Source organism: Apodemus sylvaticus, chromosome 10 (assembly GCF_947179515.1).
Source record: "Apodemus sylvaticus chromosome 10, mApoSyl1.1, whole genome shotgun sequence".
Taxonomy (NCBI): domain Eukaryota; kingdom Metazoa; phylum Chordata; class Mammalia; order Rodentia; family Muridae; genus Apodemus; species Apodemus sylvaticus.
In genome coordinates, this window is record NC_067481.1 from 93,028,568 (window position 1) to 93,055,381 (window position 26,814).

Sequence of the window (26,814 nt, forward strand, 5' to 3'; positions counted from 1 at the left end):
GATCCTGAACTAGTAGGCCATCAGTCCCCGAGCAGAGGCCGCCAAGAAGGGGAGGAAGCTCTCCTACCTTCCTCAGGCTGGAGGGAAAACTCATCTTGCACGCCATCCTGGCCCTCGAGGCAGGTTGCAGGGACCCAGCCCTGCTCTTCAGCAGTGCTGACGAACCACCAACCTGCAAGCAAGAAGAGTCAGGGTACTGTCAGTGGGGCAAAACGACAATGCAATAATCCAGCTGTCCTTTGGCACATAAGGGACCATTCCAGAGGTGTTTCGGAAGGCAGCAGATCTGCACATAGGAGTCCCTCATGTAAAGGGTATTGGACACACCTAGGTAGACTTTACACATACTGCAGGTGATTTCTGCCAATAAGATGTCAAAGCTGTGAACAGTTAGATGTGAACGTGTAGGATTCATGACACGGAAAAGCTCTGGACACGTTCAGCACTATCATTTCTTTTTTTTTTCCCTTGACTATTTTCTATCCACGGTTGGTTGAATCCAAGGACGCAGAATCCACAGGTGTGGAAGCTGGCTGTGTATTCAGCCCCTCAACAGTTAGTGTTCAGGTTGGGCTAAAAAAAAAAATTCTAGTTCACTGGGTAGAACGAAGTTGCCAGGAATAACTACAGGAGTAACTACAAATTGGGGGGGGGGGAAGCTATCAAGAAGAGAAACTTGCTCCCAAGCCTGGGACAGAGGTGAGGGCGGTTGCCCTGACCAAGGAGACTATGGCGAGTTTGCCATCAGTAGAGTGTGCAATGGACTGCCCACTGTACTTGCATTATTTGATGCAAGTGGCCATTGCCACATTATCACCTTCATTGCACTACAAAGAAACCGAGCCACAAGGAGGAGAATAGAGGTGACCGTGTACACGGCACAGCTGTGGTCTGCATTTGATCCCACAAGCACAGACCTCCGAAGGCACTCGGTGCATGTCAAGAGGAGCCTGGCTGCGGGTGTGACACTCAGCAGGCCTTGCATTCACACCATGTGCTCTCTGAAGACCGGCTGGTGTGAGCCCAATGGCTGCTACCTAAAGATGCTCATGTTTTACCCTCAGGATCTGTGGTTTCTACATTTGTGTTTACTAACCATGAACTAATAATTTAAAAAAACCCTAAAAACCCCTCTATGTGTACTGAATGCATAGAGCCTTAATATTACTTTCTAAAACCAGTGGTTCTCAACCTTCCTAACCCTGTGACCTTTTAATACAGTTCCTGTGTTATGGTGACCCCCCTCCCCAACCTTAAGAGTGTTTCATTGTTACTTGATAGCTGTAAATTTGCTACTGTTGTGGATTGTAATGTGAATACCTGACAAGCAGGATATATGACATGCGGCCCCAAAGGGGTCACAACTCACACTGCTCTAAACAAACAGTATAATAACTATTCACATGGTATCTATATTACAGGAAGCATAATGTCACCTAGAGAGGATGTAAAGTGTAGGGAGGCTGTGGGCAGGTCAGAAGCAAACACCCCGCCTGTTTATATAAGGTACCTGAGCATTATCTGCCCAATACATCTTCCCGCTTCCCATCTTTCCTAGCACCCCACCCCGGTGGCCCAGAGAATGGGCACTTCTTCCTTTGTGCCCCCCACCTCCCCGCTATCTTTTGTCCATATAGCTTGCATACATTGCTCTCGGGAACTAAAAATGATGCAGACTTAAGAACAGCAGAAATCTAGCTCTGTAGAGACCTGGGGGCAAATAGTGAGTCGCTTGGAGTCTCGTTCCTTGGGTGATAGCACAGGGATTAGGGCGAGGTGACATGTATTTTTCAGTTGTCACCGTGGGTCACCAGTCCCATAGCTCTCGTGACTTAAGTGTCTGGAACACGACTGGAGCACTTTAGGCCTCAGGAGCCTGGGGTGCAGTTCCTGGGTCCTTCTCCTGCCTGCCTCCCTGCATCTGCCTTTTCCACTCAAGGCAGGCATGGAAGCGAGGATTTCCCTCTCTCAAGGGAAGTTGTGGAAGCTAAAAATAGGTTTTAATCTTTTCCACCTCGGAGCCCCTGGTTATAAAGAAATTAAATTATCTGACCCACTTTGATACTAGATTATGAAATCCCATTTTGGAAAGGTTCCTACCCCATACTCTGGAATAAACAGAGGCCCAAAAAATAAAAAATAAAAAAATAAAAAAAAATAAAAAGAGCCAGCATGAGCAGGCTGGCTTCCGCTCCGCTGTCTATTAGCATTTGATCCGACCCCTTTTATTTAGTCATAGGTCAACACGGCTGTCAACTGTGACTCTGCAATGAAATTGCCGAGAACCCCAGGGGTCTGAAGAGCTTGCTGAGCACAGAAATTCCTGGAGGGCAGCATCCCCAGAGACTGTGGAAGCACAGTGGATCTCCCACAACCTGCCTATGCATCCTTTCACCTGTACCCTTTAGCGTATCCCTGACGAGAAGGGGCCGTTCAGACCATGCTTGATAGCTAGCTGTAGGAAGGGCAGACAGAACCACTGGTCTGCACCTGGCTAAGTAAGGCTGGCCTGGGAATCTGGGTCTGTGGGATCCAACACACCACTAGGTGTGCAGTGTCAGAACAGAACTGCCCCGACAGACAATCTCTGGACAATCTCCACTGCACAAGCGAGCGTTGTCTGCCATGGGAGAAAAACCATCACATCCTTTATGGGCACAGAAGTGACCTTGAAAGAGATGAGTACAGGGCACTGAGATGACATCAGTGTAGTCCTTCCTTCTAGGTCATCAAAGTAATGGCTTCCAGATTGCATAATTATGGAGGTTTATTGTCTAACGCCAGCCTCATGACTAATGGTGACCTGACCCAGAGGATGCCGGAAACACCGTCTTTGGGTATTCTTGGAAGCAGGGACTATTCCTAGATTGCACTGTTGGGGTCTGCTTGGCTAACACTAATCTCATGATTCACATGAACAATGGGAAGGTAACTTGAAGGGTACTGGAAGCACTGTCCTCCCACAGTTATGGGGACTTTAAGCAACCATTGGGCTATCACAGACCTCGGAAGTACAGTGCCTCTCAGAACCTGACTGCGTATCCCTTCACCTGTATCCTTGACAATGACCCTGAAGGCATCAAGGCCCCTAACAACAGCTCCTGGGAACCCACTGGAGAGAGGGGCTGCGCACCTCTGGCTTTCCCTGCATGGTGTGATGGCTGCTCTGTAACAGGGGAGGAAGGAAACCTGCACTTCTGGAGCTCATGCTGTATGCCATGTTCAGGTTTAGGTGCCCTTCCTACAGTTTATCATTTACTCTTTCAATAGTTCCCTGGCAGTTTTCTGTGTCTTGTGGATGGCAAAACTAATGTGTGCTGTGTAGAGTCCCAGTGGCATCCAAGTCCCCTGTCTCAATCACCTCCCTGTCGATGGATGTGGCCAGTAGCCCTAGGACGGCAGGTGGCTTGAGAGACAGGCAGATGCCCATCTTCTCTGAAGAGTTTCTTCTAATTTGTTTTTGAGATGCAGTCTCTATGGGGCCCTTCTCTCGGATCTGCAGCTTTCTTGGGAACTCCCAAGGGAAATCAATATGGGGAAATTCTTAAAGGAGCACTCGACACTGTATGGGCTAGAGAGATAGCTCAGCGGTTAAGAGCACTGACTGCTCTTCCGAAAGTCCTGAGTTCAAATTTCAGCAACCACATGGTGGCTCACAACCATGCGTAATGAGATCTGACCTCCTCTTCTGGAGTGTCTGAAGACAGCTACAGTATACTTACATAGAATAAATAAATACATCTTTTTTTTAAAAAAAAGCATTTGAGCCGGGCGGTGGTGGCACATGCCTGCAATCCCAGCACTCTGGGAGGCAGAGACAGGAGGATTTCTGAGTTCGAGGCCAGCCTGGTCTACAGAGTGAGTTCCAGGACAGCCAGGGCTATACAGAGAAACCCTGTCTCGAAAAAACCAAATCCACCCCCCCCCAAAATATTTGAGAACCAGGACTGTTTATGGGAGCAGGCCTCAAACAGTGGTAACACCGGACCCAGCAGGCTCCGAGACCGTGGCTATGAGCCCTCAGTGACTCTGGGGAGCCCTGCCAGGCTAGTCTGCTTCTCTGTTTTGGAGTTTCCACATGGCTTCTGGTTTGTGCGGGCTTGGCAATGGTTCAGGGTACGGGGAAGATGGTCTAGGTCCTTACCTGACTCATTCTTCTCAATGATGTCCACTACTTGGCCCACACTGAGGCTGATCTCTGAGCTTTCCTGCTTCTGATAGTTTGCCACCACCACATACTGCTCCAGGACCATAGGGTCCACTGAAGTTGGGTCACTCCCTGAGGACAGCAAAGGTCATTAGATATCCCATTAGCCCCGACGTCTTTGTTAAAGGGTCGGTCTCATGCCCGACTCTTTACCCTTGTATCTTCTTGTTCATTTTCTTACTCAGGCACTAAAGTGTACCAAGAGCACTGTGGGTTCTAAGTAAGTAAGATGTGGCATATGCCCGCAAGCGGGCTGCCTGCCGGAAGGTTGAGGGGATGGTTTAAATTAGCTTCAAGTCCCTACCCAGCCTGTCTCATCTATCCAACTTCATCCTAAGCCTACCTACAAGCTCATGGGCCTTACATACATACATACATACATACATACATACGTCCTTGGGGACCACTGACACAAACATAGATGGAATGGATGCCTTCCAGTCTCAAATAACTCAAGATAAGCACATGGAAGATATATGTACATATATACATACATATATACATACATACATACATACATACATACACACACATACATATGTAAGTATGTACATACATACATATGAATGAGAGATCAAATTATGTCAGCTTGGATACCCAGGATGTCAGAGAATGAACAGGCAAGGCAAAGCTGTACCAAACGAGTGGCCAGCAAGACTTCCCAAGCAGAAAGCAGAGGCCTGTGAGGAGTCACGGAGGACTGGGGCAGGTGGGCTCTTCCATGATGGAGAAGGGCCTTCAGATATAGCATGAGGGTGGGAGGCAGAGATCTGCCAGGTGGTAGGCCTGTTACTGAGAGAAGTCCCCACGGCAAGCACTGGTCTGAGGCGGGGGACTCAGTGAGTTCAGACTTTGAAATCTTGAGGAGTCAATTAAGGTTTCTAGGAAGAGAATGGCGAGATGGACAGCTGGACAAGTATCTCTGGCTACCACGTGGAGCGAGGCAGAGGCTGGCGGGGGAGAGAGCTCCCAGGCTGAGGGGGCGTGAAGTCGTTAGGCAGGAGGAGATCGTGGCATTGGAGCTGGGCAGTGGTCCCAGGAGGGGAAAGTGTGGGAAGAGCTTCCAGGCAGGCGGCTTCCCTGGTGAGCAGTGTGTGCGTCACACCCCGGAGCTGTGAAGCCCTGCTGCCCACTACGACAGATGGGTATGCTCACAAAGACACACCACAGAAGACTTAAAAGGAACATCTCCGTTCAGAGACGTCAAAGAGAAGGAAGGAGGCAGCGTGGCGTGTGTGTGTGTGTGTGTGTGTGTGTGTGTGTGTGTGTGTGTGCACATGCACGCCTGCTTCTTGTCTCTGTGAGCGGGTTCTGGTCATTGATCCTTCTAGGAAGGCATCCGAGCGGGGTGCACCCTAACCACCTGTACCTGAGTGGAGCGAGCAAGAGGGGAAGGAGAGAGGAGAGAGGAGAGATGCAGGATGGAGGTGCCAAAGAAGGCTGGATGGGAGAGCGCCTGGAAAAGAATGCTCCCCCGCCCCTCCCCCATGCCCATGGGATGCAAACCATCAAAAACCTTTCCGGTATCATTGTGCTTGAGGTGAGCACTGCCTGTTACAGAAATAAAAATACACTGAGGAGAGTAAGTGTTCTGTATCATACCCAGATGTGGAAATGGATGGTGGACCATAGCTAGGGAAGAAGGTAATGTCTGCGGCCTTCTGGCTTTCTCTGCTTGGCATTTCCTAGGTCCACCCCAGGATCCTGTGTCCTTTCTTCATATTTCTCAGAGGTTATTGTCACTATTTGTAGGTCTCTGTCATTCGCTACCTTCTCACAGGTCAACAGTCCACCGGAGCCAGACAGCTCCGCAGGCTGGGGTCTGAGACCAGGTAGTCTGACCCTCCTGGAGAGAAGAACCTCCTGCTAGGCTGACCTGGGAGGCTCTGCTCCTGCAGGACCCAATAATGCAAGGAGTCGATGAGTCTAAGGTGCTGCCTCTCTGCAGTTCCTGGCCACTGCAAATGAAGGCTCTTTAAGTTCAACAGCGCCAAGCAGAGTCCACACAGAGCAGAACCTGCTTGGGGACCAGAAAGCCCTCGTGCTAATGGGAGCCAACCACTCTCGGTCTCCTGACCGGCCTCCGTTGCCAGCCTCAATCCACCATATTGTTCACGATTCTTCAGATAGATGATCACCTGGCTCAATCACCCTCCACAGGCAGAGCTCTGCTATTGTGACTCTCACCTCACTTAAGGAAAGCCCAGTGCCTGCATAGCTCTGCTCCTTCTGCCTGGTAACCCACTAGAACACATCCCCCACCCCGCCCCAGCTATTGAATACTATTGAATCATTTCAGCTATAATCCTTTAGAAGTTTCTGCCAGCAGCAGTCAAATCTCTCTCATTTTTGTACGCCTTATGTAGCCACGTTGAGTCAGCAGCCTTAGCGCTTCCTATTTCTTAGACTTTGAAGCACACGATGTTCTCTTTGTGAGAGACAGTCTTCGCCAGCCGTTGGCATCCCTGGCTCCTTTCCTCAAGGGCACCTGTGGTGACCCCTCTGATAGCTTGGCACTGCCTCACCCACTTTTGTTCCTTTCCTTTTTGATTTTTAATTAAATTTTTTTAAAATCAATTTGAGTTATGTGTAAATGTGTGGGTATGCGCACACATGGGCAGGCTCCCAAGGAAGCCTGGTGCTGAGGTTATGTTCAGTTGTGGGTGGTCTGGCGTGGGTGCTAGAAACTGAAGTACTCTTTCTTAACTGCTGAGCCGTCCCGCTGGCCCCTTCCTTGTCTCCTCTTGCACGGTTTCCTCTTTTGGCTTAGATCCCCATGTTTTAGCAGGGATCCACACGGACTCGTCTCTGGTTTGCAGGCTTCTAAAAAAATATTTATTTACGTATTTATTGTTATGTGTATGAGTATCTTCTCTACAAGTGTGTGCATCAGGTTCTGGTGCCTGCCTGATGCCTGCCGGTCAGAAGAGGGCATCCGATCCCTGGAACTGGAGCAAAGACAGTTCTGAGCCACCACGTGGATCCTGGGAACTCAACCTGGGTTCTCCAGGAGAGCATCAGGTGCTCTTACAGGCTGAGCCAGCTCTCTAGTCCCATCTACTTTAAAGTTGTTTTTTTTTTTTTTTTTTTTTTTAATCTCTCCCTCTCCTTCCCTTTCTCCCTCTTGCTCTGGCCCCGCTCGCTCTGGCCCCGCTCGCTCGGGGCCTCACTCGCTCTGGCCCCCGCTCGCTCTGGGCCCCCGCTCGCTCTGGGCCCCGCTCTCTCTGTCCCCGCTCGCTCTGTCCCCGCTCGCTCTGTCCCCCCCCCCCCCCCCGCTCGCTCTGGGCCCCGCTCGCTCTGGGCCCCGCTCGCTCTGGCCCATAGGTTCTTTATTATTTGTTTCTCATCACGGATGGTTGTGAGCCACCATGTGGGTGCTGGGATTTGAACTCATGACCTCCGGGAAAGCAGTCTGGAAGTGCTCTTAACCGCTGAGCGGTCTCTCCAGCCCATTTTGAAGTATCTTTAAAGTGTTTGTGGATAAGGAGGAAGAAAAGGAGAAAGAGGAAAAAAGAGGAGAGAGAGGACTACTATAATATTATTGTTAGTGACAGACTGCATGTGACCTGTAATGTGTAAATTATCTGTATATTATCTGGTCCTTTAGAACAAAGTTTGTCAATTCATGGTCTAGACCATGAATGGAACCTAATGGAGCTCAATAAATAAACAAATGGAATATTTTCAAACTTGGATTTAAATGACTTCCTGTCTTATATACACCCTGGGGACTTGCACTGTCAAGCACACAGTAGGAGTTCAGTATATACTGAGTAACAGAAACCATGAGATGGGAAGCCATGCCCAGAGGGCAGAGTGCCAGCCTTTGGTGACATGAGCGGAGCTCAGCAGAGCACGGGTCTCAGTGCTCCAGGTCTGGGCTTCAGGCTGCAGCCCTTTGCCGAGGCCTGCTTCAGAGGCAAGAGCAGGGAACTGCTTCCAGGGCAAGCTGTCTACCTTTTACGCAGAATACCCCACTTATCAACACTGATGACAAAATGTATGGTTTCAGGTGATTAGATAGGAGGCTTAAGTAAGGCTTCAGGGGGCTGGAGAGACGGCTCAGAGGTTAAGAGCAACTGACTGCTCTTCCAGAGGTCCTGAGTTCGATTCCCAGAAACCACATGATATAATGGAATCCGATGCGCTTTTCTTGTGTGTTTGAAGAGAGCAACAGTGTACTCACATATATAAAAATACATAAATAAATCTTAAAAAAGAAAGAGACTTCAGACCATGCAGGTGCCATGTAGAGACCCCTATTGGTGGAGTGTGATATTGCAACTGAGCCCCATTATGCTTGATACCAGGAACAGCTAGCTCTTTTAACTGAGGCAAATAGGTTCTAGATGTTGCTGCAGATGCAATTAAAGATTCCTAGCCGGGCTCATGCCTTTAATCCCAACACTTGAGAGGTAGAGGCAGGCGGATTTCTGAGTTCAAAGCCAGCCTGGTCTACAGAGTGAGTTCCAGGACAGCCAGGGCTACACAAAAGGCCTGTTTCGAAAAACCACAAAAACAAACAAATGAACAACCCCCCAAATAACAAACAAACAATAGACTATGTTACATGACTATGTTACACAAGGAATTTAAATCTCTTCAAAATTCAGTCAAGAAAACTGGCTCTAAAATCAAGGCAGTGTCTACCAGTCAGATAAAGGAACGGTAGAAGAATTATTTTTGTCATCAATGCTAAAAAGGATTCTTAAGCCACACAGTTGCCTACTCTACCAGAGAAACTTTTGAGTTAGGTGTTCTTTTTTCTTTCTGATGACATGTCTTGTCTTGAATTTTTAAAATGATGAGAAATGTCAAAGTGAGACTTTCCCTTCCATAAGCTCACAAAATTGCCAGGCATGTCGGAAGAATCTGTAAATAAGCAAAAATCAAGACGAAATGCTCTTGCAAGCCATCAGACAACCTTCTCAATTGTGGTGAGATTTTTTTTTTCCTGTGGGATGAGCAGAATTCGGGGCCACATAAGCCAAGTCTGCAGGAGCCAGCTGGCTGTGACTGGGCAGTACTGGGGACAGACAAACCTTCTCCCATCCAGGGGTTGGCATAAAAAATGCTAAAGGTCTGTTTTTAATTTAAATCTTTTCAAAATTCGGTCAAGAAAACCGTCTCTAAAATCAAGGCAGTGTCTACCAGTCAGATAAACGAAGATCCCGTGGAGGGTTCTGGGTCTGAATAAGAGAAGGCGCCGTGCTCCAGCCAGGGGGACTGTAAATAAACCTGCCCCATCATGGCGGGCAAGTGATGCCAGCCACAGTCACCACAAATTAGAGCCTCTGCTCTCTTCTCCAGACAGGTCCCTCATCAAGCCTGTTCCAACTGGACACTTATTTTCACCAACCAGAGCTGTCTCTTCCCTCTCCCCTCTTCTTCACCCCAGCTCTTTCCAGGGGAGTCTCTGCCTAAGCAAAGCCAGAAACTCCATGACCAGCCCAGAGCGGCAGCTGCTCACTAATCTTTGCTAAGAAAAGAAATGTGTCATTATCCTGGCTGAGGACCAGTTGCAGCTTTAGCAGGATGCCACGGTGTGGCCAGTGCCCACTAAACCCCAAAGGAGAGCCAGCTGCAGTCAGGGGGCAAAGCAGGCTGGGGCAGAGGAAAGAGGAATGGCTTCTGTCTCTACTTTCCACCACGATCAGACCGGAAAACCGACCCAGGCCTGCTCCCAGGAGGAGAGGGAGATCACAGGCCTGAAGTGTGAATCTGCTCTTGGTGCTATCAGGGACATCTACAGGTTCGAGTCATAGGAGGGATAATCAAACAGCATCAATCAGATATTACTATTGAAGACCCTCTGACAATCTTACAAAACACATCTCATGCATGAGTGTGAGTGTGTGTGTGTGTTTGCGCATGCGCACACACGTGCACGTGTACCTGGTGTGTATTGTATACATGTAGTATGGTATGTGTGTGTGTGGTATGTGTGTGCATGTGTATGTGTGTATATGCTATGTGTGCACACATGTGTGTATGGTGTGTGTATGTGCATGTGTGTGTGGTATGTATGTGTATGTGCACATGTGTGAGCATGCACTTAAATGGAAGTCAGGGTCTTGTGCTTGTTAGGTGAATGTTCTACCACTGAGCCACACCCCAGACCTGGATGTCACACATGAGGAAACTGAGACACCGTCATCATACCACACACATACACACACACCATATACACATGCACACACAGACCACACAACACACATGCACACACATACCACACACACACACCCCATAGACACACACCACATACACATGCACACACTTGCCACTCAACACACACACACACACACACACACACACACACACACACACACCATAGACACACACCACATACACATGCACACACTTGCCACTCAACACACATGTACACATATCCTTGCCTGTGCCCCTTCTTGCCCATGCTTGGAGTCCCTCAAACTTCCTGGAGTTCAAAGAGATTAAAGGCCAGGGCCCCAGAAGCTCTGAAACCCACATTGGCTGTGGGGCCAGAAGGATCATGGGTAGTAAGAAGAGGGGACTAGTGGCTGTCATCTTTAGAACACACCTTCTCTTTTCCATGAGCACCTCTGCCAGAAGAGCGGCATCATCCCAAGAATAGAAAGGCAGGCGGAAGCAAGCTTCCTGTACCAAAGGAGCCCAGCAGGGAGGGCTTGAGTGACAGGCGTCAAGGCTGCCCAGGGCAGTAGGCTGAAGAAAGCTTAGAAGCTAGCTGTGGCGGAGGCCATCAAGGGACCAGGCCCAGATCTGCTGAGGCCACCTCCCAGCTTCAGTGCATGGTGGCTTCTCAATCTGGCATTCCCTTGATCTCTGGAAAGCTCGCCCTCAGTTCCCGTGACTCAGGGTCCCTATCTTATCCCTCCCTCCTCCTCTCACCATCACAATGCTGGAGAAGGCTCTGAGTGTCCACATTGCTTTGTACGGAGTGGAATGGAGACCCAGAACCCTCTGCGGCATTACTACCCGAATGTACTCTTGTTTCATCACTTCGTATTGGTTTTGGCCAAGGATGAAATAGGCCCCATCAATCAATCACCGGCTCATCCATTCATTCTGCCGATCATCTCCACATGCAACTACTCATCCACTTGCTCATCCATCCCTCTGTCTGTCTGTCTATCCACCCACCCATCCAGCTACATACCTAATCACCATTCATCTGTCCATCTATCCTTCTGTCTATCCATCCACTGCACTGCTGTGTTCCCACCGTGGAATCCGACCCAAGCACATGGCAGGAACGAAAGGAAGGAAATGGAATCTGTGCTTACCTGATTTCTTCTTCCCGATGTGCTCCCTGTGTAGGAGACAGGGGTGAGAAAGAGTCGGTCAGTCCTTGTTTTGTATTGGGCTGAGATCCCGTTGGGATGATGACAGTCTCCACCCCACAGCATCCTCAAGGAGTGGATGACCCAAACTTTTTATAAGAGACCCTTTCTTCACTTCTGCCTTCACCTGACAAAGTGTTCTGGATCCTTGGACCAAGGTGTCTATGCATTTGGGGAGTGGAGACCGTAGGAAAGATTCTCAGCTTTCACACTCTCTGATAAGCATGGTGGTCATGCACAATTACTTCGGATTAAGGACGTTTAGTCAGATTCCATTGCCTGTCAAATGGGACCACTCTTACCCACTTACAGTGGCTGTGAAGCCACAGGCAGTGAGGCCTTGCAGGGCCGAGGCAATGAACTCTGGCTTAGTTTGCAGTCTGCTGACTCTGGGACCTTGTGGGTCTAGAAGGAGGGGATGAGCGAGGGAGGTGTCACCTGGAGAAGTCCACAGACTGACTTACTCTTTGGGGGGATTCAGGTCCTCGGGTCTTGTCTCGAAAAACTGCAGCACCTCATCACACTGAGAGATGTATGGGGGCAGCTGGATCAGGGCCTAAAGCAGAGACAGGGGTGAGTCTGAGGAAGGAGAGGGTGTCGAGAATGCTGTCCCCGGCACTTCTCAAACTCAGGCAGACATCAGGATTGTATAGGGGGATTCCTAACGAAGAGACTGGGGTGCAGCAGAACTTTAGTGGGCCTATGGTGAGACCTGACATCAGGGACTTTTTACAAGCTTCCTGGTGATGCCTATGCCTTTAACTTGGAGAACACACACACACACACACACACACACACACACACACACACACACACACACGCACTCTCCCAGATGTATGGAGATAATACATTCTGCTGGCATCCGTGGAAACATATATGTTCGTATGTCCACAATCCAGCTCCTACTACACATGCTATTTTGGAAAGTGATGTTTTCACTAACAGTATGAATTCCATTCATTTCATCTTTATCTACCATGTTCTGCTGTCTGCATTCTCTACTACACCCCTGGAGAACATCTGGAGTGGCTCCAAGAGGGTTCTGAATTTCCCAAGCTGAGGCCTGTAAAGCCCAACAATTTGGATTCAGGGTGGATGGCTGTCTCCGGGTGATGGAGGGTCAGCATGCCAGCCTACCATGGACCAGTTCCTAACCATCTGTGGAGTGGCTCAGCTGGTTCATGACAGAGACCTGCTGCATCTACCGGCAGGCTGCACAAAGCCAGGTGAGGGTAAAGAAGGGCATGGGCGTTTTTTCGTCTGCTGACCTACCAACGAGTCTTCATGCAAGTATGTAACAGGTATCTTCTTTGCCTAGTGCCGTACTGGAAAAGAACAAGGCATACCCTGCTCATCCCAGAGGTGGCACCACACAGAATGAACACTGCATTTTCCAACGAATATTTAATTAAACCTTCCTCCTCTCTTAGCGCTGGATGGGGAAGATGGAGCAAAAGGCTCCTCCAGAAGAGGGCATTAGATAGCCTGTGACTGATAGAGCCGGTTCAGGTTACAGACAGAGGCGGGGGTGCAAACATGTATGTGAGGGATTTCCACCCCACCCCCCACAGAAGCCTCCACAGCTCAGCGAGACTCTGCGCTTTCTAGGCCGTGCTCCGGGGTGCCTCTCTTGCACCTCCGGCCCTGTGTAGCCTGAGTCATAAGATGTGCCGTGTATTTTCTGTCTAATAGCTCTAAAACCAAGCCAGTGATCTGCTCCTGCATGGAAGCACAGAGCACCAGGCTCAGATGCATGCCGCAGAGGTGCACAAGGGGACTCCGGGATGGAACTGCACCTACGGCTCTGAGGGATTCTCTCCTTCTCCAGTTAAGAGTTCCACCTCAGCCCGGATGGGCTACCTCCCCAAGCTTAAAGTGGAAAGACGCAGTGTGAAGTGGGCAACGGTCCCGGAAGCCCCTCCACGCTCCCTGTCCACTCGCTACCTGTCAGGGTGAGAGACGCTGATATATGGCGTGTTGATGATGTTTTTGAGATTTTATTCCTTTTTATTTTGTGTCCATGAGTGTTTGCCTGCATGTATGTCTATGCACCATGTGTGTGACGTGCCCATAATAGCCAGAAGAGGGCACTGGATACCCTGTTACTGGAATCACAGACAGTTGTGAGCTACCATGTAGACATTGGGAACCACACCCAGACCCTCTGGAAGAGCAGTCAGTGCTCTTACCTGCTGAACCATCTCCCCAGCCCCTCGCTGATCATTTTCATTTGCCACGAAGCAGCTCCCACTCTGCCCCTGGCACCAGGACTGACCTTTGCAAGGGAGCAGAGCTACATTCTCCTGCCCAGTGGTCTCTCCTCTGAAGTCCTGTAGCTTTTGCAGCTAAATCACATTAGGGAGTTGCTGACACGATGCCAGCTGAACTGTACCCCGTGGTGTGACAGATACCATACATCTACCTAGTCTGTGACAGCAACAGGCTCCGCAGTAGAACTCTCAAGATAAACTAATGCTCTCTTTAATGCACAAGGCTTTGCTCTGGGTGGGCCGGGTGGGGATGGGGAAGGCAGTACATTGTATAAATCAAGCCTTTATGCCATATCTTGCTCATTTTTTTTCTACCATGAGTTGGCTTTTGTAAGAAGTCCTTGCTGGCACCATGCTCTTCCAGGACCATGAGCCAAAAGAAACCTTTCTTCCTTATTAGATATCCAGTTTCAGATGTTCTGTTACGGCAGCAGGAAATGAGCCAGGCCAGGCTGTCCTCAGATGTCCTAGAGCTGAAGGGATAGCTAGGTGGCAGAGCACCTGCTTAGCATCCATGAGACCCTGAGGTTAATTCACAGTCCCAGTGGGTCGTAAGTGGTGCTCCTTTAATCCTAGTAATTGGGAAGCAGAGACAGGCAGATCTCTGTGAGTTCAAGGCCAGCCTCATCTACAACTAACCAACCCAAAACTCCCAGTATCAAAACTCAAACAAAACACAGTTCATTTCAAATGAGGACTTCAAGGTGTCAGCCATGCCTGTCTTGGATCAGTCCCACAGCCTGTAATTACCGGCATGGCAGCTATTAGGAATGATCGTCTTCCTCTACTGGAGAAGTGAGGTGAGGTGTGTTCTAGAGATAATCTGATGTTCTGGCCCCTGTGTGAACAGAAGCTGGTGAGACCATGACTCTCCCACATCGCAGTGGAGCGGTGGGCTGGGTCTCTCCTTGAGGGCTTTATGGCTGGGTTTAGCTGGGCTTTCCTCAGAACATGCTGCATCTGTCTTGGGCAGCGGTCATGCCAAGGGCTGCTAGAAAGACATCTGGTATCTCATCAGCCCCATAGCAAACTGAGTAACTGTTTATAAGGTTGTGTGACAATACACGTTCATCTTGGTGGCAACCCAGGAGTCACGTGTGTCTCATTGTGTCTTTTTATAAACAGACATTCTTAGATGTAATGTGGCCAAATAAACACATCTTTGTGGTCAGTACTTTTTGTGACCTTAATAGTCCCTCCATACCTAGAGACAGGAAGCTTTTATTTTTCTAAAATCTTTGTACACTGCCTCTTATAGTGACGACTTTTAAGTTCCTGGAAACGATCCCACTGCTGTGAGTCTGAGGTTACTCATCTCCTGCACCTCCTCACCATACAAAGACCCTTTATCCAGGAACCCAGCCTTCCCCAATGACCTGCAAAGGTGCTTCTGTCAGTGTTTACCTGTCTACCATGCACAGGACTATTTCTGGGCTCTTCAACAGCTTTTTTATCCAGTGCCAGTTGGTAACTTTACTCCAGATCTAGCAGAGCTCTCTCTTGCTTTTTACTATATGCCTGGCAGCCAGGTTTGGCTACCACCAGTCCTTGCCTATTTCTATCTGTTGGGAATTACCACTTTCTACTAAAATTTAGCTCAGTATGATAGATCCCATTGCCTTAAGTCAGTTCACAATGTCCTTAACAGATGTCTAAATGTTAGGAATAGCTTATGCATCTAGAACTGAAGACCCCTTCCAAGGAGTACTGGTCCTATGATACTGACCCAAGAAACCTAGGCACCCAAAATATCAAACTATTGGCTTTGTTCTTCTGATTTGTTGCAAAGCTGGTATAACGTAAGCAGTTTCCTCCTTGTGGTTAATTCACGATCTCTGTGACATCCCACTTCAAAGGCAGCTGCAGGCAGCTGGTGTCTTTTACAGCTCCAAGTTCTAAAATCTCCTTTTCAGAATAAAATGTCCAGAGGTTGAGAAATCCCTGGACATGAATGCAGCTGGACCTGGAGAGAATTGGGTATGCTAAGGAGAAAACAGGGCGGGATGGTGTGGGCAGGAGAATGTACAGGCAGGACTTGTCCAGCAGGGTGAGGTGACCCTAAGGACCTGGAGGTCTTGCCAGCAGGGCCTGGACAGAGGGATGCTACCTTCCGAATGGCAATGTTAAGCTTTATAGTTTTAAAAAGGGACACGGGAGATGTGAAACTCTCCTCTGGGAGTAGGAAGGTAGTAGTAAAGTGCTTATCTCTGCTCCCCATCCTTCTGAAGATAGGAGGGAGGAGTTCGTCTGCCTAAGTTAATCTGTTTTCTGTTGCTATATCAAAGTAAACCGAGGCTGGGCCTTGTATGAGATAAAGGTTTCTTTAGCTCACAACTGTGGGGCTGGCTAGAGCTCATGACTGTGTCACAACATGGTGAAGAAATACAGAGGAGACCAAGAGTACCAGATAGTCTTGATTTTTACAACAGCAAGCTCTCTAGAAAACTAATTCAGTTGAGACCAGCATTAAGCCCAGGTCTTGCAGGTTCTGCCACATTGAAAACTGTCACACTGAAGGTCAAACATCCAACATAAAAACCTCTTGAGAGACAGTCTCAATCCACTTTCAGACCATAGATAGCACTGGGGCACAGCACAGGCCTGATCACTGCAACCTCTTGCATTTTTGTTTCTACAGAGGCAGTAAATGGTACAGAGTGTTGAGTTTGGGCCCTCTGATGTGGTCATTGTGAGTAGCTGTGGGGTTTCGTTTCCTCATCTATACAGCGAGAATTTGGAAATTTCCCTTACATAGTCACTGGAGGGATGTGAGGAGGTCATGTCTGACTGGGAGCCAACTACTCCATCAAGAATGATCTTCAGCCCTTCCTAGATGCCTCCTGACCAAGAGTGGTCATCTGTCCCAACACTGCCCCCTTTGGTATAAAAAATTTCATATTACAGTATAATTTACACATCACACAAACTTACTGTAAGTAAGTATTTAGTAAATTATAGAGCTCTATCCTCATCCCCACAATTCAGTTTTAGAACTTTCCTATCATCCAAACATCCAATTTTCAGTCCCTCTTCCCTCCCATACTCCCAGGGCCCAGGAGACGGCTCATCTGCATCCTGTGCTTGTAAACTCCCGGTCTGCACATTTCACTGGTGGGTCATCTCCTGCATCTGGTTTCTTTCACTTCGAATCATGTTTCTGTGATTCATCTGGGTCATATAATTTACCCAGATTTACTCACTTGATATCATCAAGTTGTAGACTGCCCCTTACATCTGGCTACTAGGACTTCCTGTTGCTAGGAAGGTTTGCACACAGGCCTTTGTGCGGACATAAGCTGTATCTTATGTGCAGACCCAGGGCTGACTGTGTGATGAGCTTCACGGGGTGTGTTGAAATAGGTTCTTGTTAAGTACCCAGCCTGGCCTGGAATTTTGTGATCTTTGTGTCTCAGCCTTCCAGAAATTGCCCCATTATTTGCCAGATCTTTGATATCATCTGGCACAACTGTCCCATGATTAGTACCAATCTTCAATCCCTGTCTGCATGACCCCAGTGGTTTACAATGCTAAACATTTCTTCATGTGTTTAATTTAGAAATTTATTCTATCTATCTATCTATCTATCTATCTATCTATCTATCTATCTATCTATTTTTAAAAAAAAGCTCTCATTGTGTAATCCTGGCTGGCTTTTAACTCATTCATAGACCAGGCTGGCCTTGAAATTACAGAGTTCATCCTGCCTCTATCTCCAGAGTGTTGGAATTAAAGTGTGCACCACCATGCCCTGCTCACACGTTTACTATAAACTCAGTTTCCTCTTGGGTGAGGGTGCTATTGGAGGTTTCCCCTTGTCTTAAAGTCTTTTAATTCTGGGGTTGTATAGGTTGTTGATATTCTTCTTGTTATTTGTTTATTTGTTTATTTGTTTTGTTTCAAGACAAGGTCTCACTATGTAGCCCTGGCTGTCCTGAAACTTACTCTATAGGCCAGGCTGGCCTCGAACTCACAGAGATCCACCTGCCTCTGCTTCTTGAGTGCTGGGACTAAAGATGTGCTCTACCACCTAGTATAAGTTCTTTATGTATTCTTAGAAAATCCTTTAAAATGTTATTTACAAATATTTCACTCAATCTGTACTTATCTCTGTGACCCATCTTTTCCATTTCCTAGTGGTTTTGTTTGTTGTTGTTGTTGTTGTTTTTTAGCAGAGAGGTTTTTAAGTAGGTCTTGACCAAATATTTTTAAGGACTGTTACTTTTGGTATCACAGTAAAAAACTCATAGCTTAAACTAGGGTCAAGAAGGTTTCCTCCACATTTTCTTCTAAAAATTTTCCAGTGTTGGCTATTTGATTTCGGGCTGTGGCCCAGTCTGTGTATGTGTGGAGGTGAGACGCTGCCCTGGTGTCATCCTCTGTCACTGTTGACCTTACTTTTTGAGACACTGTTTTAGTGAACCTAGATATCAGCAAGTCAGGTAAGCCAGATGGTCACTGAGCCCCTGAGGTTCTCTTCTTTCCTAGTCCCCAGCACAGGGATTACAGATGTTGGCTGTCACATCTGCCCTTAGACATGGGTGCTGGGGAACCAAACTCAGGTTTTCACATTCCAGAAGAAACCGTGCTCCCCACCAAGCCATCTCTGCAGTTCCCCAGCATGAGTAGAAGTGTGTTCTTAATTTTACCTCTGCATACAGAGACAACTGGTGACTGCATATGGCGTCTGCATCCCGTGACCTTACTCTGCTCACTTAACAGAGACAATAACAGAAGTGACAGCATGCTTCCTTCCTCACCAATCCCACCCAACAGCACCAACAGGCAGGCCTCCCTCCGGTGGAGCATTCAAGGGGTGAGAGGCCGGCTGCTCCGGCAGTAACAGCGGCTGAACGCTGACCCGAACATTCATGCCCAGGGCCATACCACACAGCCACTGAAAGTGGATTCAGGTTGATTCTGTGCTTGTATGGGGGCGGGGCAGATTTGTATGTTTTTGTTCTGTTTTGTCTCCTACCCTCGAGTGAACATTTGGCACTCAGAAAGGAAAACAAAACAGAACACCCACGAGGGAAGATGGTGTTGGCATCTCAGCTTACCTTGCAATACTCATCAATTGGTATCAGGCGTTTGACGGCTACATCCCGGATGTGGCTGCGGCGGAAGAGGATTTTGCCTGCAGGAGATGAGAACACACTCAGCACAACAGGGACGTGTGGCCCACCCCTGACCACCTGCAGTGGCTGTCTGAGGGTGGACCCGAGTGGTACCAAAGTTCTTGGCTGCCCTCAGTATTTCCAGGCTGTACCTGGGTATGTGAGTACCTTGCCCAGGTTAAAAGCCCTCAAAACCGCACTGCTCTAGTGCAATAGCTGGGGAGAATGAGTGTAAGAGTTTTTTTTTGTTTTGTTTTGTTTTGTTTTGTTTTCTTAAGTTTTATGAGGATTGAACTCAGAGCCTTGTTCACGCTAAGCACATGCGTTGTGATGGAATCACACTGCAGCCAGCCCAGGAGTAGGTTAAGCATAGTAGTTAGCACAGTCACTATACACACTATGGGCTACACTGTGTAACTATGATATGTGCAATTAATGCAAATGATCAGGATGATTGGCATGGCGCTCACTTGCAGCATTTCTCATTCTTGTTGAAAATATGAATAAATATGCATAAGCCTCTTGTGGTGGTTTGTATATGCTCGACCCAGGGAATGGCACTATTAGAAGGTGTGGCCCCGCTGGAGTAGGTGTGTCACTGTGGGTGTGGGCTTTGAGGCTTTGCCCTGTGTGGAAGAGTCAGTCTTTTCCTAGCAGCCTTCAGATGAAGATGTAGAACTCTCAGCTCCTCCTGCACCATGCCTGCCTGGATGCAGTCGTGTTCCTGTCTTGATGATAATGGACTGAACCTCTGAACCTGTAAGCCAGCCCCAATTAAATGTTGTCCTTATACCAGTTGCCTTGGTCATGGTGTCTGTTCATAGCAGTAAAACCCTAAGACACCTCTCTTCCAGGTATTCTGAAATAGCCAGTTAGTAGCACCCAGTCCCAGTGCCATACTGTGCTATACTGTGGGCAGCCATCCCCTCACCTGCTGCTAACCATCTCCATCCTCTTGCAACACTTTCCACCAGGCTCTGGTGACCACGCTTCTACGTGGTCCTTCCATGAGGTCCCTTTTCTAGCTTCTGCATCTATGTGAAATCACATGGAAGAGTCCTGCAGGAAGAATGTCTCCAAGCTCGGCCTGGGCAGCCCAAGACCCAAAGGCTCATGGGCATTTCAGAGCAGAAACAGTCTCCCTCCCTCCCTTCGTTCATATCTCTGCTCCTGTCTATAAGCCCGATAAACTTTTGTGTTATTTGTCTAATGGTTCTGTGCCTTTCTGATCTACCTGTGCTTGCTAAAAAGAAAGATCTAGCAGATAGTGCATCAAAAGGGTTTGAAGAGCTTTGTCTTCTGAGAGACAGAAGACAGGTCATTTTTTCTTCTCTAAGCTTTCCCATATCTATTGTTTTCAGAATCATAAAAACATTCTCCCAAAGAGGAGGGACAGTGTGAGCGCCTGTTTTCCTCGATGGGTTGTCCCCATGGGAACCTAGAAGGGTAAGGGGCAACAGGCCCTGCTGAGAATCTGGGTGGGGCATCTGTAATGGCTGGTTTTGTGTCAACTTGACACAGGCTGGAGTTACCACAGAGAAAGGTGCTTTAGTTGAAAAATGTCTCCTTGAGATTCAGCCGTGGGGCATTTTCTCAATTAGTGATCAAGGGGGGAGGGCCCCTTGTGGGTGGTGCCATCCCTGGGCTGGTAGTCTTGGGTTCTATAAGAAAACAAGCTGAGCAAGCCAGGGGAAGCAAGCCAGTAAGTAACATCCCTCTGCATCAGCTCCTGCTTCCTGACCTGCTTGAGTTCCAGTCCTGACTTCCTTTGGTGATGAACACAGTGTGGAAGTGTAAGCTGAATAAACTTGCTTCTTAGTCATGATGTTTGTGCAGGAATAGAAACCCTGCCTAAGACAGCATCCTCCCCAGGGAAGGACTGTCCCCAACCCTGCCAGGTGCCGAGCATCTCCAATTCAAATCCATGTCTAGGCTGGTGGCCTTCCCAGCCCCAGCCACTGTGACAATCAAATGGCCACACTTCCAAGTTTTACAGGCCTCTGAAGGCTGTTCACAATCTACACTCCTCTCAAGTGCCACAGTCTGTGAACCTTCATGGCTAAGAAGGAGTGTGAGCCTCTGGAGCAGCCCTGGCAGCAAATGCTTTCTGGAAGAGGCCTCCCCAACCCCCAACCCCAGAACTGATGTATTCTCATTTGGTGGCAATTCCATCTGTACCTCAGAGAGGAGAGTGGTAGGCAGGCTGTAAAGGTAATAAGTGGGTTCAAAGTATTTACAACTGGCATGAGGCTATTGCCAACCTGCACTGCAAGGAACAGACTTGTCTCAAAGCTACCACACAACCAGAGTTTGTTTTAGTTAATTTGTTACTATTGTTATTGTTGTTGTTTAGTCAAATTGATACAAGCTAGAGTTATCTAAAAGGAAACCTCATATAAGAAAATGACTCCATAAGACAGGCCTATAGGCAAACCTATAGAGTATTGTCTTGGCTAATGATTAATTTGGGAGGGTCCGATCAACTGTGGGTGGTGTCACCCTCGGACAGATGGCTGAATGAGCCAGGAGCAAGCCAATGAGTAGCCTTTCTCTGTGGCTCTGCCTTGACTTCCCTCAGTGGTAGACTGTGACAAGGACATACGAGCCAAACCCTTTATTCCTCTATTCACGTTTGGTGCTGGTGTTTCATCAAAGCAATAGAAAGGCAAAGGGAGCCAGAGACCAGTGCCAAGGCTTCACCCAGAAGGAGCTCAGTGGGTGGAAACTCCTCCCTGGGTTTGGAGGGACCTTGGGGACTCCAAGGTGGGAGAAAAGCTCACTAGGTGGTTACAGCCAATCACTCCTACATGGTGCACCTAGGAGCCAATCACCTCTGGAGCTTGTGAACAGGAAGAATGGGGCTTTCTTTTGTTGTCTTTGGGGTCTCTTCCACAACACACCCAGAGCCTGGCCCATGGTAGACCTTACAAAAGAATAATTACTGTGTGCCCCCAAGGGGTGAGCATGTGCGTGACACTCTAGGTCAGAACATGCTAATCCTTTCTCCCATGTGTAGATCTCTGGGGCCAGCCAGCCGTGTCCGAGCCAGGTTACGCTCAGGCCAGGCTCCAGGCAGCCCGGCTAAGGCTCACAAGGGCTCCTTCTTGTTGGTGGTGCCTCTCTGGTAAAATGTGGGGATGCCGAGTTGTGGCACTGAGGAAAGAAGGACGGTGGGGCTACCTCCATACTGGAGTGGAAAGGGTGTTGAGGAGAGAGAAAGGCTTTGGTGGGAATGGGCGGCTTTTGTTTTCCACAGTGGAAGAAAGCCAAACTGTAATTCTTAGTTTTCAGATCGCATCCTCTGCCAAGTTGGCCTCCCCAGCCCGTGCTGGGATGGAAAGTCCTCTCCCGCTGGCCCCTTCCCCGCCTCTGTGCTAACATGAAACTTGCCTTTGTCTTGCTGACAAGGCAGTCTGGCTAGAGACTTGACCTCAGGAGAGGAGACCCACTTCCTGCCCACAGTGTTGGCTTGGGGAATAGCTGAGAGGGGGACTCAGAAGGGATGGGCCAGAGGCCCTGGGGCCCTTGGGAATCCTAAACTGGAAGTGGGCACAGGGACAAAGGGGCTAGGTCTTGTGAACAGCATTTTCATGGATTCCTGCTGGAAAAGTATTACGTAACCACAAAAGACTTTAAGAGCTGGGGAGAGGGTCGGGCTCGAGTTCTCTGCCTTGGGAAGTTTTCCAGAGCCGACTTTCTTTCATCCAGAAGAAATCTACATCTTACAGCTCCCTCTCTCTTTCTTGAAGAAAGTCTGTTTTTTTAGGACCTGGCTGAACTTGAACATTCTGCTCATTCCAAAATGACTCCGAAATACAAAACTGAGAACCCCCAAAGAAAGGCCCCCTAACTCTCCTCTCTTACTGCCTTCGCTGAGAGCCCAGTCTGTGCCAGAAGCTAAACGCTGGGTCATTGTCTTATTTAACAGATGTGGAAATAGAGGAGCAGGGGAGGGGGGAGGCTGGGGGTGGTGATTAAAATCACGGGGCTGAAGAGGTTTGACTCCAAAGCGTGTGCTTTGCAGTCCCGAGTTTTGGCTCTTGTAGCTGGCACATGGGGTTCTCTCCACTGGGGGAAAATTCCAGTGTGGTTGATGTTTTCCCAGTGGAGAGACTAAAAAACGTTAGGGTTTTTTTTTTTTTTTTTTTTTTTTTTGCTAAGGATTCTCTCAGCAGAGGGGGTCTGGTAAACACTGGCTCAACCCAGCCAGGCTGATGATGCTTGAAAACCTTCTGAATGGGCACCAGAGTGAATAGAGACCCGAGGCAGGATATTAGATAACACTGTGAAACCTGAGATTATATTATTTCCTGGAAAACAACAACAATAGGAACACAACCTGTTTCTAGTTGTGGTGTGGCTCAGCCCTTGGGTGACACACCTTTAGTCCCAAACAATGAAGGTAAAGTTATTTTGTAGAAGGAAGCACTCATGTTTGAAAGCGGATGTCTAATTCAGTGGCAGACAAAGAGACTAATCAGAGAAAGATTTGACTGAATGGGATGTGCCCAGTGCTCAGGGGAAGAGAGAGGAAGAGGAGGCTACTTAAGAGAGCAGGGCAGGGGGGGGGGCGAGGGGGCGTTTCCCTGGGACAGTTGTACAGAGACAGGTTGCAGAGAGAGAACAAGCTAGACACAGGTGAAGACAGAATGAACCAGAGAATGAGAAGGAGCCAGAAGATTAGAAACATACTGTCAAAGGTAGCATGAGGCCAAGCAGAGCAATTCAGGAGAGGCCGAGAGAAAGAAGCCAGGTTGACTCAGTCAGCTTGGAGAGGAGTTTGAACCAGAACAGCAAGGTTGAACCAGTCAGCCGGAGCTCAGAAAGAATTAGAAAGGGTGAGCTTATTCAGCAGTAAGTCTCAGAGGCTGAGATTTTTAGGTCTAGATTAGATTGTACTGAGGCTAGAAGCTTCCAGGACTAGGCTTCAGCCTCAGCCTCTGAGACTTACTGAAATTTATCACATAAGTTAAAAAAAATAACAAACAAAACATTTACAGGGATCCAAGAGAGGAGGAAGATGGAGGATGTACAGAGCCATATTGGGGTATCATGCCACATGGTAGGAACTTGACGTTGGCCAAGGACAATTCCTGGCCTCGGGCAGGAATCTGATGTTAGGGCATAATAGGGAAGTAGGTTACAGCAGGAATTTCTATCCTAGGGTGGAGAAGCTCAGAGTGAAGGTTAAGCTCCTTGTTCCTCCAGGTCTAAGAATTCCTGAATTAAGCAGGTGACCCACCCAGCTGCCGGAGCAGTCGAGCCAGCCTGGAGTCTTGGGGGAGGGATTTGCCTAAACTGTTAAAAAGTCTGACCGCCATTAAAGTTGGGGCCTCGATCGGTAAAATATCATCCTGGCCTCTTTCTTTCATCCCTTCCCCATCTATCCCTCAGCTTCTATTCCAGGAACCCAGTTCGTGGTAGCTGCAGGCAGCTACGGAATACAACAGGAAGATGGTGAGCTCTCCAGACTGTGGATATCTGGGGTGATGTCAATGTGCCTGTCATACATGGGTAACAACATTGAGTAAGCGATAACCTCAGTGACCTGTCAGACATTTACACAGTCTTCATTGGCACCATCTTTACAGCACCATTCTCATCTCCATTTTTGAAAGAATTGAGTAGAATTCACATGCTACTGAGTTGGGGGTGTGTGTTGTGCCCCCAAGGTGACAAAGTCGGAAGTGACTCCAGGCATGAAGCTTGGAGCTAACATCCCTGTCTGCATCCCAGATCTGCCATCTATACACGTGTTCATAGTTTCTCTGGACCCCAGTTCTGCCCTTGTGACAGGGGTGTGGAGCTGACTACCTGTAGGGCTGGGAATGAACCGGGCTGTAATGTAAATTCACTTAGCGAGCGGTACTGGCATCCAACGTCAGCTGTAAGTAGCAGTTGGTGGAACTTGGAGCAGGTTCTGTTCTGCATAATCCCTCTTTTTCATCTAAAGTCTTGACATTGCTCTTTGGTAGGGCTGGGGCTGGGGGCGTGGGGAGCTGGGTGTGCACACGCGTGCTAGCCAAGACTGCATTACTCCCTTGGCAGCAGCTGGTTTAACAGCTGGCACCCGAGGCGCTTGGTACCATGATCCTTACATGTCTGCTGTAATCTGCAGAGCCTGTGGATTTGCTGGGCTAGTTCATGCCTCACAGTATCCTGGCTCAGCCTGGGAACTACAGGAACCCTTCTAAGAAGACAGCATTCTCTGACAAGGAGGTTAGAAGGATCTGAAGTGTCAGAAAATGTCTATGCCTCCATCACACTGGCCTGTGGGAGTCTTTCTCCCTCACCCCCAGCCTGTCATGTTATTAAACTGCTAATTGTTGAGGGCTCAGCCCACTGTGGGTGGCGCCGCCTCTGAGCAGGTGGTCCTGGACTATATAAGAAAGCAAGCTGAGCAAGCCATGGCCTCCCTCTTTGGTCTCAGCTTCAGCTCTTGCTTTACCTTTCCCTATGATAGTGACAGAGAAATGGAAGATGAAGTAAACCCTTTCCTCTGAGAGCCATTTTTTTTGGTAGTGGTGTTAATCATAGCAACAGAAGCAAGCTAGGAGGAAAACAATGCCCCTCCCCCAACAGTGATGTGAAGATGAGCTCCGTGCTCTTCTGGGGACCAGAAGTGACCAGGCTTGCCCTGCCAGAGAGCGTGCTCCTTACCCACCTGGCAGAAATGGAATGATCCTCTGCTTCGGGTCCTTCTGTCCTCCTTCCATGGGGAACTTATCCAACATCTGCATCTAAATGGAGGGAAGAAAAGCAAAAACCTTTTACAAAACAGAATACACGATCTCTGACATCTTACATTTGTGATTTGACGTATTAGAAGTTCACGTTGTCCCACTTTTCAGAGACCCGAGGTTATGGGGATGGGTCTGGATCTGAGACCTACGTGGTGAAAGCAACTGTTTATATCCACACCTTCCAAACTGCGAAAGCTCAAAGCTGCAAGAGACCATTACTAGTTGTTTTCTTTTTTAAGATGTATTTTAAATTATGTGTACATGTGAGTGTATCTGTTTGACATGCAATGCTGGTACCCTCGGAGGCCAGAAATGTCAGGGCTCCTGGAACGGGAATTACAGGCTGTTGTAACTCTCTGATGACGGCATTAGAAACCAAAAATGGTTCTTCTGCAAGCAAGGACTCTTACCATGCATGCTCTGCAAGCATGCTTTTACCATGGAGTCGTCTCTCCAGGCCAGAGTTTAAGCCAATGGGACTTGGAACGTAAACAATAGCCTAAGGACTTCTGTTTCACAAACACCAGATCGCTCTGCATTCTGGGAAGCAGCAGGTGTATTAAAATGCCCTTCATCTTTAAACCGAGGTTTATGATATCATTCTATTCCTGACCCACTCCGAAACCCCGAACCTGCTCAGCAGAGCCCAGTGCCTGGTCCTATGCTGTATGCCTTCTTCCCAGCCAAGAAGACATGCAAAGAGCCTGGTAAATAGTCTGGTCATTGGGAAGTAGTGTATCAGATACCATGAAACCGACAGGGATTGAGGACAGAGCCTGGGGGCGGACCATGACCAGCCGCTGACTCTGACAGCTTAAGAGGCAAAGCTGAAAGTGGTGACCTTTAATCCCAGAGGCAGGGGGATCTAGATCAAGGCCAGTCTGGTCTCCACAATGAGTTCCACGCCAGGCAGGGATACAGAGTGAGACTTTGTTAAAAATACATACATACATACATACATACATACATACATACATACATACATACATACATACACAAACATATATACACACCCATATAAATTTTAGAAAAAGAAACTAATGTGAAATCTCTGCCTTGCTACTCAAAAATCACAAGAATCTGCCACTTCCTCTTGTGTATTCTGATACAACTTTAAGGGTCTTCCCTTTAGGTCCCTGT

At 48.3% G+C, this 26,814-nt stretch overlaps 1 protein-coding gene across 1 annotated transcript in view; it reads right to left on the reverse strand.

Annotated features, from left to right (window-relative positions):
- Sh3pxd2b (SH3 and PX domains 2B) overlaps positions 1-26,814 on the reverse strand; it is an 83,808-nt gene that overhangs the window by 19,243 nt on the left and 37,751 nt on the right. Inside the window, exons 3-8 of the mRNA XM_052196177.1 lie at positions 25,596-25,671; positions 18,875-18,951; positions 12,012-12,103; positions 11,491-11,516; positions 4,145-4,279; positions 68-172 (exon numbers count right to left, since the gene is read on the reverse strand). Coding sequence (XP_052052137.1) covers positions 68-172; positions 4,145-4,279; positions 11,491-11,516; positions 12,012-12,103; positions 18,875-18,951; positions 25,596-25,671 — 511 coding nt within the window. The remainder of the gene's footprint in view (positions 1-67; positions 173-4,144; positions 4,280-11,490; positions 11,517-12,011; positions 12,104-18,874; positions 18,952-25,595; positions 25,672-26,814) is intronic.